This window comes from Chiloscyllium plagiosum, unplaced genomic scaffold, assembly GCF_037043375.1.
Source record: "Chiloscyllium plagiosum isolate Xiang-an unplaced genomic scaffold, Cpla_swu_hap1 HiC_scaffold_17, whole genome shotgun sequence".
NCBI lineage: Eukaryota > Metazoa > Chordata > Chondrichthyes > Orectolobiformes > Hemiscylliidae > Chiloscyllium > Chiloscyllium plagiosum.
In genome coordinates, this window is record NW_028270155.1 from 63,286,366 (window position 1) to 63,299,967 (window position 13,602).

Here is a 13,602-nt window from a genome sequence, read left to right on the forward strand (position 1 = left end):
CTCTTAGGTCTCTTTTATATCTTTCCCCTCTCACCCTAAACCTATGCCCTCTAGTTCTGGACTCCCCCAACTTAGGGAAAACACTTTGTCCTTTTCTCCTATCCATGCCCCTCGTAATTTTATAAACCTCTATAAGGTCACCCCTCAGCCTATGACGCTCCAGGGAAAATAGCCCTAGCCTATTCAACCTCTCCCTACAGCTCAAATCCTCCAACTCTGGCAACATCCTTGTAAATATTTTCTGAACCATTTCAAGTTTCACAACATCTTTCCGATAGGAAGGAGATCAGAATTGCATGTAACATTCCAACAGTGGCCTAACCAATGTCCTGTACAGCCACAACATGACCTCCCAACTCCTGTACTCAATCCTCTGACCAATAAAGGAAAACATACCAAAAGCCTTCTTCACTATCCTATGTACCTGCGACTCCACTTTCAAGGAGCTATGAACCTGCTCTCCAAGGTCTATTTGTTCAGCAATACTCCCTGGGACTTTACCATAAAGTGTATAAGTCCTGCTAAGATTTGCTTTCCCAAAATGCAGCACCTCACATTTATCTAAATTAAACTCCATCTGCCACTTCTCAGCCCATTGGCCCATCTGATCAAGATCCCATTGCAATCTGAGGTAACCTTCTTCGCTGTCCACTAAACGTCCAATTTGGTGTCATCTACAAACTTACTAACTGTACCTCTTACGCTCACATCCAAATCATTTATATAAATGATGAGGAGTAGTGGACCCAATACTGACCCTTATGGCACTCCAATGGTCACAAGCCTCCAATCTGAAAAACAACCCTCCACCACCACCCTCTCTTCTACTTTTGAGCCAGTTCTGTATCCAAATGGTGAGTTCTCCCTGTATTCCCTGAGATCTCACCTTGCTAACCAATCTCCCATGTGGAACCTTGTCAAACGCCTTACTGAAGTCCATACAGATCACATCTACTGCTCTGCCCTTATCAATCCTCTTTGTTATTTCCTCAAAAAACTCAGTCAAGTTTGAGAGACATGTTTTCCCTCACATAAAGCTTTGTTGACTATCCCTAATCAGTCCTTGTGTTTCCAAATACATGTACATCCTGTTCCTCAGGATCCCCTCCAACAACCTGTCCACCACCGACGTCAGGCTCACTGATCTATAGTTCCCTGGCTTGTCCTTACCACCCTTCTTAAACAGTGGCACCACGTTAGCCAACTTCCAATTTTCTGGCACCTCACCTGTGGCTATTGATGGCACAAATATCTCAGTAAGCGGCCCAGTTATCACTTCCCTAGCTTCCCACAGAGTTCCAGGGTACACCTGATCAGGCCTTGGGCATTTGTCCACCTTTCTACATTTCAAGACATCCAGCACTTCCTCCTCTGTAAAATGGACATTTGTCAAGATGTCTCCATATATTTCCTTACATTCTATATCTTTCATGTCCTTTTCCACAGTAAATACTGATGCAAAATACACGTTTAGTATCTCCCCCATCTCCTGCGGCTCCACACAATGGCCGCCTTGATGATCTTTGAGTGGCCCTATTCTCTCACTCGTTACCCTTTTGTGCTTAATGTATCTGTAAAAACCCTTTGGATTCTCCTTAACTCTTTGCCAAAGCTATCTCATGTTCCCTTTTTGCGCTCCTGATTTCTCTCTTAAGTTTACTCCTATTGCCTTTATACTTTTCTAAGGATTCACTTGATCTATCCTGTCTATACCTTACTTAAACTTCCTTCTTTTCCCTAACCAAACCCTCAAATTTCTTTAGTTATCCACCATTCCCTATACTTACCAGCCTTTTCTTTTACCCTAACAGGAATATACTTTCTCTGGACTCTCATTATCTCATTTCTGAAGGCTTCCCATTTTCCAGCCGTCCCTTTACCTGAGAACATCTGCGCACACAAGCAGCTTTTGAAAGTTCTTGCCCAATACTGTCAAAATTGGCCTTCCTCCAATTTAGAACTTTAAAACGAATATAATTATGGTCGCTGGCCCCAAAGTGCTCCCCCACTGACACCTCAGTCACCTGCCCTGCCTTATTTCTCAAGAATCGGTCAAGTTTTGTACTTTCTCTAGTAGGTGCATCTACATACTGAATCAGAAAATTTTCTTTTACACACTTAACAAATTCCTCTCCATCTAAACCCTTAACATTATGGTAGTCCCAGTCTACATTTGGAAAGTTAAAACCCCCTACCATAACCAGCCTATTATTCTTACAGATAACTGATATCTCCTTAAAGATTTGTTTCTCAATTTCCCTCTGACTGTTAGGGGCTCGATAATACAATCCTAATAAAGTGATCATCCCTTTCTTATTTCTCAGTTCCGCCTAAATAATTTCCCTGGATGTATTTCTGGGATTATCCTCCCTCAGTACAGCTGTAATGCTATCCCTTATCAAAAACACCACTCCCCCTCCTCTCTTGCCTCCCTTTCTGGTCTTCCTGTAGCATTTGTATCCTGGAACATTAGGCTGCCAGTCCTGTCCATCCCCGAGCCACATTTCTGTAATTGCCATGATATTCCAGTCCCATGTTCCTAATCATGCCCTGAATTCATCTGCCTTCCCTGTTAGGCCTCTTGCATTGAAATAAATGTAGTTTAATTAATCAGTCCTCCCTTGTTCTCTGCTTTGTTCCTGCCTGTCCTCTCTAATTGACTCTCTTTTGTTCTCAACTGTATCAATCTCAGATTGCAGTCTTTCCTCACTATCTCTCTAGGTCCCAACCCCACCTCAAAATTAGATCTCATGGGATTCAAGGTGAACTTGTCAATTGGATACAAAATTGGCTTCATGGTAGGAGACAGAGAGTGGTGGGTGGAGGGTTGTATGTCAGACTGGAGGTCTGTAACCAGCAGTGTTCCACAGGGATCAGCACTGGGCCCACTGTTATTTGTCATTGATGTAAATGATTTAGATGAGAATATAAGAGGCAGGGCCAGTAAATTTGCAGATGACACCAAAATTGGTGGTGTTAGAGACAGAGATGACGATTATCTGAGATTACAAATGGATCTTGATCAATTAGGTCAATGGGCTGAGGTGTGGCAGATGGAGTTTAATTTGAATAAATGTCAGGTATTGCATTTTGGTAAAACAAACAGGGGCAGGACCTACACAGTTAATGGTCGGGCCTGAGGGAATGTTGTAGAACAGAGAAACCTTGGGGTTCAGGTACATAGTTCATTGAAAGTGGAGTCACAGGTAGACAGGGTGGGAAAGAAGGTGTTTGGCACCTTTATTGCTGAGACCATTGAGTAAAACAGTTGGGATGTCATGGTGTGATTGTACAGGACATTGGTGAGGCCAATTTTGGAGTACAGTTACACAATCCTTTTTCCGAAATCCTTGGGGCCGGTTGTTTTTCTGAATTAGGAATTTTTCGGATTCGGAATAAATGACATTTTCACAGTGAAATGAGAAAAGTATTACCTAACAGCAGATGCACGTGTGAACAGTACAAGCACTGAGACACAATTGATGCCTGCCAGTGCTGGGCCACACCACCATGTCACATCTGAGTGACGCGAATCGAGTGGGTCACCTGTACACACGCCAAAATGGCGCTCCACACTCCAGAAAAACAATTTCGGATTTTGGAGCTTTTGGAGTTTTGAATTTTGGATAAAGGATTGTGTACCTGTACTGTGTACAGTTCTGGTTGCCATGGTACAGGAAGGATATGGTTGAATTGGAGAGGATGTAGAAAAGGTTCACAAAGATGGTATAAGGAATGGAGGGTTTGAGTTATAAGGAGTGGCTGGATAAGCTACAAGGCTTTTTCACTGGAGCATAGGAGGTTAAAGAGTGACCTTCGAACACAGAACACAGAACAGTACAGTATAGTACAGGCCCTTCAGCTCACGATGTTGTGCTGAGCATTTACTTTAATCTAAGATCAATCTAACCTACACACCCCTCAGTTTACTGCCATCCATGTGCTTGTCCAGCAGTCGCTTAAACATCCCTAATGTCTCTGACTCTACTACCATCACTGGCAGTGCATTCCACGCACCCACCACTCTCTGAGTAAAGAACCTGCCTCTGACATCACCCCGATACCTACCTCCTATCACCTTAAAATTATGATCCCTTGTGACAGACATTACTGCCCTGGGGAAAAGTCTCTGGCTAACTACTCTATGTCTCCCATTCCCTTGTACACCTCTATCAAGTTACCTCTCTCTCTTCCTCTCTCCAGTGTGAAAAGTCCAAGCTCACTCAACCTCTCTTCATAATACAAGTCCTCCAATCCAGGCAGCATCCTCGTAAATCTCCTCTGCACCCTCTCTAAAGCATCTACATCCTTCCTCGAATGAGGTGACCAGAACCGAACACAACATTCCAAGTGTGGTCGAACCAGGGTCCTATAGAGCTGCAGCAAAACCTCCTGGCTCTTAAACACAATCCCCCTGTTAATGAAAACCAAAACACCATCCACCTTCTTAACACCCCGATCAAGTTGGCAGCAACTTTGAGGGATCTATGTCTGTGGGCCCCAACATCCCACCGTTCCTCCACTCTGCCCACAATCCTGGCTTTAAGCCAAAAGCCAATATGACTCGCACTGTCTGTGTCCTCATTGCATCCGGTGATCTCCCCTCCACTGCCTCCAAACTCATAGTCCCCCAGCCCCACACTGCCCTGTTCGACCTACTCTCCAAGGCCCACAAGCCCAACTACCCCGACCGACCCATCGTCTCGGCATGCTCCTGCCCCAATGAACTCATCTCGTCTTACCTCGACTCCATCCTCTGCCCCTCAGTTCAGGGTACTTCCCACCTCCATCCGCGACACCAACCACGCTCTCCATCTCTTCAGCAACTTCCAGTTCCCTGGCCCCCAGTGCTATCTCTTCACTATCGATGTGCAGTCCTTATACATGTTAATATCTCACAAGGATGGCCTCCAGGCCCTTTGCTTCTTCCTCTCCAACAGACCCATCCAGTCCCCCTCCACATATACCCCCCTCCAACTCGCCAAACTGGTCCTCACCCTCAATAACTTTTCCTTTAACTCCTCCCATTTCCTCCAAATCCAGGGGATGGCCATGGGTACCCACATGGGCCCCAGCTATGCCTGCCTCTTTGTTGGCAAAATCAAACAATCCCTCTTCAGCACCTACACAGGCAATGTACCCCAACTCTTCTGCTGTTATATTAAAGACTGCATCAGTGCAGCTTCCTGCCCCTAGACTGAACTGGAGCAGTTCATCGACTTCGCCCACAACTTCCATCCTGCTCTCAAATTCACTTGGTCCATCTCGGACACCTCCCTCCCATTTCTTGACCTCACCGTTTCCATCTCAGGCGAGTCACCAGACGGATGTTTACGACAAACCCACAGATTCCCATAACTCCCTGGGCCACACCTCCTCCCACACAGTATCCTGCAAGAACTCCATCCCATTCTCCCAATTCCTCCACCTCTGCCGCATCTACTCAGACGAGGAAATATTCCACTCGTGAGTATCCCAGATGTCCACCTATTTCGAGCAGCATGATTTTCCTCCCTCTGTCATCCAGACAGCTCTCCACCACACCACCTTCATTCCCCATTCCACTGCTGCAGACCCCCGCCCTTCCCAACGCAATAAAGGCTGGGTCCCCCTTGTACTCACCTACCACCGCAATAGTCTCCGCATCTAACGCACCATCCTTAAATGCTTCCGCCAACTTCAATTAGACCCTACCACCAAGACCATCTTCCAGTCCCCATCCCTCTCTGCCTTCCGCAAGGACCATTCCCTTTGACAATCCTTGGTTTGTGCCACTCTCCCCACCAACCCCCTCGAGCCACCAAGTACCTTCCCCGGTCACCGGAAAAGATGCAGAGCCTGCAGGTACACCAGCCGGTCACCTCCATCCAGGGCCCCAAACAGTCCTTCCAGGTGAGACTGAGGTTCACCTGCCTCTCTTCCAACCTCGTTTACTGCATCAGGTGCTCCCCATGTTGTCTTAGGGAATGGTTCACCGAACATCGCAGCTGGGTCCGCAAGGGCCGACCGGACCTCCCACTCATCCCCCAATTTAATTCCCCTTCCCACTCCCTTTCTGACATGACCATCCTTGGCATCCTCCATTGCCGCAATGAAACACACTGCAAATTGGAGGAACAACACCCCATCTTCCACCTGGGCAGCCTACAGCCCAGATGGCTCAATATTGGGTTCTCCAATTTCAAATAACCTCCCTTTCCATCCCCCAACTCCCTTCCCAGCCCCTTCCCCTCCCTCCCAGTGTTCCCTGCCACCAATTGGATTCATTCCACCCATTGACCAACCAGGTCGTCCCCTCTACCTGTCTTCACCGAACCCTACTTTACAACCTTACACCCACCACCCGTTTTATCTGCAGCTCCCCCCCCCCACACCCAGCCCCAGTCCTGAAGAAGGGTTACACCCAAAACATCAGCTTCTCCACCTCCTGATGCTGCCTGCCTTGCTGTCTTCTACTTCCAGCCTCCTCCTGTCTACCTTGGATTCCAGCATCCAGTATAGCATTTGTTTTGGCTTTAACCCTGTATTCAACATCCAAATTTGACCTTCCTAAATGAATCACTTCTTATTTAACCAGGTTTAACTCCATCTGCCACCTCAGCCCAGCTCTGCATCCTGTCAGTGTCTCGTTGTAGTCTGTAACAGCCCTCGCCACCATCCACGACATCACCGACCTTTGTGTCACTGGCAAACTTACTAACCCATCCTTCCACTTCTTCATCCAAGTCACTTATAAAAACTACAAAGGGCAGACGCCCAAGAGCAGATCCTTGTGGGACACCACTGGTCACCGAGCTCCAGGAGGAATACTTTCCATCCACGACCACTCACTGTCTTCTTTCGGCCAGCCAATTCTGTATCCAGACAGCCAAAATTCCCGATATCCCATACCTCCTAACATTCTGAATGAGCCTACCATGGGGAACCTTATCAAATGCCTTACTGAAATCCATTTACAGCACATCCACTGCTCAACCTTCATCAACTTGTCTCATCACATCCTCAGAGATCTCAATAAGGCCAGTGAGGCATGACCTGCCCCTCACAAAGCCATGCTGACTGTGTTTAATCAAATAATGTCTTTCCAAATGGTCATAAATCCTATCTCTCAGAATCCTTTCCAGCACCTTGCTTACCACAGACAAAAGACTGACTGGTCTGTAATTCCCAGGGATTTCCCTATTCCCTTTCTTGAACAGAGGAACAGCATTCTCCTCCCTCCAATCAGCCTGTCCTACTCCCATGGAGAGTGAGGATGCAAAGATCATCACCAGAGGTGTAGTAATCTCATTCCTCACTTCCTATAGTAACCTCGGATATTTCTGGTCTGGCCCTGGGGACTTATCTAACTTGATGTTTCCAGAATTTCCAGCACATCCATTTCCTTAATGTCAATCTGTTCAAGCTTATTAACCTGGTCCACAATGTTCTCATTATCAACGAGGTCCCCCTCTCTTGAACAAGTTCCCTCCACTATCCCTGATCGGCCTACCCTCTCGCTGATCATTCTCTTATTTCTCACGTAAGTGTAGACCGCCTCTGGGTTTTCCCTAACCCTTTACCCCAAGGCTTTTTCATGCCCCCTCCTAGCTCTCTTCAGTCCTTTTTTTGAGTTCTTTCCTAGCTATACTGTAATCCTCTAAAGCTGTGCCAGGTCCTTGCTTCCAAAACCTTCAGTAAGCTTCCTTCTTCCTCTTGACAAGAAGCTCCTCTTCTCTTGCCATCCAAGGCTCCTTAACCTGACCATTCCTTTGCCTGTCTCAGTGGGACAAAGTTATCCAACACTCACAACCAGTGTTCCTTAAACAGCCTTCACATTTCTGTTGTACAGTTCCCGCAGAACAATGTTCCCAATTTATACTCCACAGCTCCTGTCTAATAGCGATATAATTTCCCCTCCCCCAATTAATTATGGATGTTTATAAAATCATGAGGGGCATGGATAAGGTAAGTAACAAACTCTTTTCCCAAAGAGTTAGGGAGTTCAAAACTAGAGCGCATAATTTTAAACTGAGTGGAGAAAGATTTAAAAGGAAGCTGAGGGGAAATGTTCTCACACAGAGGCTGGTTCATATGTGGCATGAACTGTTAGAGGAAGTGGCAGATGCAGGTACCGTTATAACTTTTAATAGATATTTGGACAGGTACATTAACAGGAGGATCACCGTGTTTCCACATTAAAGTTCCCCATTCAGCTCACACAGGTATAATTGGTCTGTGCTGTTTTCACCTTACTGACCTCCAGGAGATTTTGGAGACAGCTCAACAGACAGTACTTCTTTGATGTGACTGAACCTACAAGTATCCTTTGATTTTCTGTACAATTCTGCCTTTCTGTGTTACTTTAGGCCTTTCAGTAGACGACAGCTGTTTCTCTTTCAATAATTTTATTTCTAATGCACTCAACTGTTCACCTCAAGATCTATTCCAGTCTGTAAACCCACAGTAAAGTGATGATGAACAAACTGTCCAACATTCCAATACCAATAACAAAAATCAAAAGTGAAACTAAAACTGTGTTCCTCCATTCTTAACACACACGTTAGAAATACAAATCAACCTGAAAGCTATCCATGCATCTCCTGCCTGAGAACACAGGTTCCCAAATGATATTAATAACATTTCCTGAACCTTCATCACACTGGGAACCAACTGAGTTTTATGATGTATCAAGATTGCCTCCATTTTGTGTCCAGCAGATGTTCACTGAGCAAAGTGATTTGACATTATGTCCTTCGCCAAGGTCAGTGCTGTTTGCTGTATTGACAGGAATGTGGAATACTGCAGCTCAGTGCGTACAGGCAGTGGTCACAGCAATGGTTCCATGGGCCATCGATCTGGTCAGAAGGAAATAATGTCCAATTCTCTGGCCTTGGTGTTCCACTCTAGGGAAACAGTTTATCCTTCCCATAAAGTTATGGAGGTTGTGGGCAGTCACCTTCATAGAAGAGATGTAATCTTGTAAAAAAATTCTTGACTGTGGTGAAGCAACATGTCATCCAACTCAAACCAGCCAGTGACCTGCTGGTGTCCAGCAGCTCCCACTGCTGCTGGTGAATTCCTGGCTGGTCATTCTAGGCAGTGGCTTCACCTTCATTGTTGCTGTGGCTGGATGGCAAGTCTGACTGCATCGGAGTTTAATATGGGAAGCCCACACGCAGAAAGACCTCACAGTCTTTGCTGTTCTCTCTCACGGAGGTCTCAGACAGCAGTATGAGGGAGAGTCTGGACAAACACCTCAGTGAGGCCAGAGGGGTTCGGAGACGTGTCTTGTCAGCTTGGACCAGGAGAAGGCCTTTGGAAGAATATCCAACACCTACTTAATCAACTTGCTCTTCAAATGGGGTTAATGCAGGGACTCCACAATTGGATCCATCTGTTCTACACAATCAGTGGGACAGTTTAAATAATGGGTGGGAATTGGAAAGCTTTCCGATCAGAGATGGAGCCAGGCAGGATTGTCCTCTCTCCCGTCCTGTTTGTGTGCTGTATTGAACCATTTACTGAGTGCAATAGGAAGGAGGCAGGTGTAGGAAAAGGGAAAATGCCAGGTACCGCAGGCACTGAGTTCAAATCATCCCTGCACATGGAAAACATCACTGCTTTCTGCACAGATCCACCGTCAGTGATCAGATTGATGAGAATCTGACCAGTTCAAACTGGCTTCAGGACACAAGATCAACTGCAGCAAGAATGGGCTCCTGTTCCTTTTCAGAACTGGGCCAATCAATCCTTTGCCCTTTGCCCTGTCCGAGCAGACTACCTGAAGGTGCTGGGAATGTGATTCAGAGGAGCCGAGGCGTGTGCTAGAACCTGGAAGGTGTGGGTAACTGTGATGTGACTGAAACTGGGATGGGGAAGTGACATTCCCTCTCCATTGGAGTTAAGGAGCTGGTCACCAGCTGGGAGATGCTTCTTCATTTCTCAATGTGCTGTCACTTTGGCCCATACTCCACTGCTGGACAGTGGAGGTCACTCAAAACATCTTCCACTTTGTCTGGAGTTCAACCACGGGCCATGTCTGTGGGGACACAGCAGTAGGGAATGTACCCAACACCCGCCTCAGCCCAATATAAAACACAGATCTGTGGATACTGGGAATCTGAAAGAAAACAGGCAAGTGCTGGAGAAACTCAGTAGATCTGGCAACATGGACAGAGAGAAAAACAGAGTTAATGTTTCCAGTCCAGTGATCCTTCTTCAGAATTGCTGAGTTTCTCCAGCACTTTGTGTTGTGTTTCTGATTTCCAGCACCCACCGTTCTTTGTTCCATATTACTGTGGTTTATCAGGTCAGGTTTCACTCTGAGATCTGATGTGTCCAGTATCACCATCAGCTGGGATTGGGACACAATTAAAGTTACCTGGGCCTTGGGCGTTCTGTATATCCAGAAGGTTCCCATTTGGTTTCACTGGAGTTGATCTTGTTCTGATCCCAGCTGGAGGAGAGAGGGTACTCCCTGTCAGATCCACCCTGTCCACCCAGAGTCTCACTGCCTCTGCATGTTGCTCTCACCGTGGTTCAGGTGAGGAACAGACCATCATCAGCTCCTTGTGGGATGTGCCTCGGTGGGAACAGATAAACTCATCGTCCGGGAATGACTTTATCAGCTAACAGCCTGAGGTGGAGCCAAATGTGGACAGGACTGACACCCCCTTCAAGGCCCCTCATTTCCTTACCCTGTCTGACTGTTCCCAGTCTATCGCCACTCGCCATCCCACCTCTGCCCTCCCCTGAATTCCTTGTGTATCCCTCCACCCCCTTGACCCCATTCCCCCAGCTCCCCTCACTGCCACAACCTGGCCATTCCCAATGCTCCATGCCAGCTGCCAGCTTTCTGTCCCTCTCCTTTGTGCCGTAACCAAGAGAAAGTGCTGCCCTCAGACCAAATTGCAGAAACCTGCCTCTGTACATCACCGGAAAACAAACGTGAACCGGGCTCACCAGATTCTCACACACTGCTGACTGGGGCTTCAAGGAGGGACTGGGTTTTTATGTTCATGAATATTCATGGGATCCAAATGTAAACCAAGTAGGAAGCCCCACAGTCTGGTGTAATACCTGACAAACTGTAAACACACGGCTTTATCTCGACACCACAACCTGTCATTGGGAAATACAACAATTCACACCCGGCCTAATTCAGCCACACTCCCAGCACATCTCCTCAGCTCATCAGAAAAGCCAGATTGGACGGATAACATTAACTCTGTTTCTCTCTCCACAGATGCTGCCAGACCTGCTGAGTTTCTCCAGCACTTTCTCATTTCATTCCATTTCCTGCTCATACAGGTTTCATGAGATCTCCCCAACATTTCTGCTCTTGCCGTAAACCAGGCAGTCAGTCTGGCCGACTGTCACTCGGGAGGCTGGACAGAATGATGGAAATGTCTCCCTCCAGGGAAGATCATGAGGAGCTCCACCTCCCCAGTCTTGTCAGGTCGACCTGGGCAACCATCCTACAACCCAAAGGACTTAACATTGAGTTCCTGAATCTCCAATAACCTTCCGACCGATCCCCCTGCTCCCTTTCCAGCCCCACCCCCTCCCTTCCATTCCACCCACTGACCCTTCCTTCCAGCTCCCAACCAGATCCATCCCTCCCATTGACCAACCAGGTCGTACCCACTACCAGTGTTCTCCAATCCTCCACATCTCTCCCCTCCCCTCTCTTTATCTGCAGCTCCCCACCCGGCCCCCATCCCCACATCCAGTCCTGATGAAGGGTTAGACCCGAAGCATTGACTTCTCCACCTCCTGATGCTGCCGGGCTTGCTGTGCTCTTCAAGCCTCCTGTTTGTCTACTTGGTCAGGTCCTTCACCCCCTGCTGGGCTCTCTGCACCCTCCCCATTTATATCGAGGCCCCTGTCCCAGCCATTTACACTGAATAACATCCTGATTGTGGACATACTGCTGTCCACAGGTCTGGATCAATAATATCATAGAATCCCTCCAGTGTGGAAACAGACTATTTACTAACCAGTCCACACCGACCCTCCGAAGAGGATCCCACCCAGACCCAATCCCCTACTCTATTACTCTACATTTTCCCCGACTACTGCACCTCACCTAGATACACGTGAACACTGTGGGGAATTTAGCTTGGCCAGTTCACCGAACCTGCACATCTTTGAGCTGTGGGAGGAAACTGGAGCACCCGGAGGAAACCCACACAGACACGGGGAGAATGTGCAAACTCCACACAGACAGTCGCCTGAAGTTGGAATCGAACCCGGGTCCCTGGCGCTGTGAGGCAGCTAGTCACTGAGTTACTGTGTCACCTTAATCTCCTGTAGTTCGATGATTGGTGAATAAACAGATTTATTCTCGCGGTATACAGAAGGAGATGGGGTGGGAAAATGCAGATATACTCAGATGATATCCTGATGATTGTAAATGTAAGACCTTGTTCACCTGAAGCCCAGGAATTAAAGCCTGCCTTTAGCTGAAGTGAGGAGGAGCCATGTCAGAAATACTGGAGACACAGCAGGTTCCAGATAAAGAGAGAATAATCCCCAGATTCATCCACAAAGGGAATAACAAACAGAAACACTGACAGTCTGGAATCCATATCAATACAGATTCAGAGGGAGTGGGTTCCTTCCATTACCTGGACGGAGGGTTCGTTCTTCAACTGAGTGACAACGGCCCTCGGGTTCCCGAATAGAGGTGACGCAAATGACAAAGAAATCTGAACAGCAGTGACCTCCATCCGACCATCAGGGCCCACCTGCACAATGATAATAAGATTGTTTGTAATAGTTTCCAGTGTCTTTTACTGAACAAGCCAGTGACAATGTAACCTTGTTGTTTAATAATTCCATGGTGACAGGTTGAACGAGGCAGAGAGTGGGTTTTAAGGGAGTTGACGATCTGTCACTTCGACCTTCACTCTGAATGAGGGATATGATTTGGAGGAGCTGGTGTTGGACTGTGGTGGACAAAGTTAAAAATCCCACAACACCTAGTTACAGTCCAACAGGTTTATTTGGAAGCACTAACTTTCAGAGCGCTGCTCCTTCATCAGGTGGTTGTGCTGTAGGATCATAAGACAGATCACAAAATGTTGCTCTTAATCTTGTGTCTTACAATCTTATACTCCACAACCACCTGATGAAGGAGCAGCGCCTCTGAACGTTAGAGCTTCCAAATAAACCTGTTGGACTATCCCAGCACTCCACAGTTCATCAATCTTTCAGGAAGTTTGAATGGGAATCAGACAGAAAATGCAGTTTATGGACTTGGAGCCTCCCTGAACCCTCTGGTTTTAATGATGGGGCCCACCTTGGTGTTGGCACTAGGAGCGGGTGCTGTTCCCACACAAGGAAAAGGCCCAATGGTGATAGGACCCGGGGGTGAGGGACATGCTGAATGGGTAAGTGGGAGTGGGTAATGAGGTGCCAATCTCAGTGTCCCCTCACTGAAAGACAGGGCCTGGCACCATCTCAAAAGAACTTTTCATCCTGTGAGCAGAGCGATCTTGTTCATCAGGATCACTTGGTTGATTTCCAACTGCCCTCTGAAATGGCCGAGCAAGCCACTCAGTTGTGTCAATCGCGATAAAGTCTGAGTTGGACAGCAGTATGAAAACCTGGTCCATG

The 13,602-nt window shown here is 47.2% G+C and overlaps 1 protein-coding gene across 1 annotated transcript in view; it reads right to left on the reverse strand.

Annotated features, from left to right (window-relative positions):
• The window catches only part of LOC148147383 (uncharacterized), a 99,586-nt gene that overhangs the window by 52,266 nt on the left and 33,718 nt on the right, over positions 1–13,602 (reverse strand). Inside the window, exon 5 of the mRNA XM_087995605.1 lies at positions 12,612–12,731. Coding sequence (XP_087851731.1) covers positions 12,612–12,731 — 120 coding nt within the window. The remainder of the gene's footprint in view (positions 1–12,611; positions 12,732–13,602) is intronic.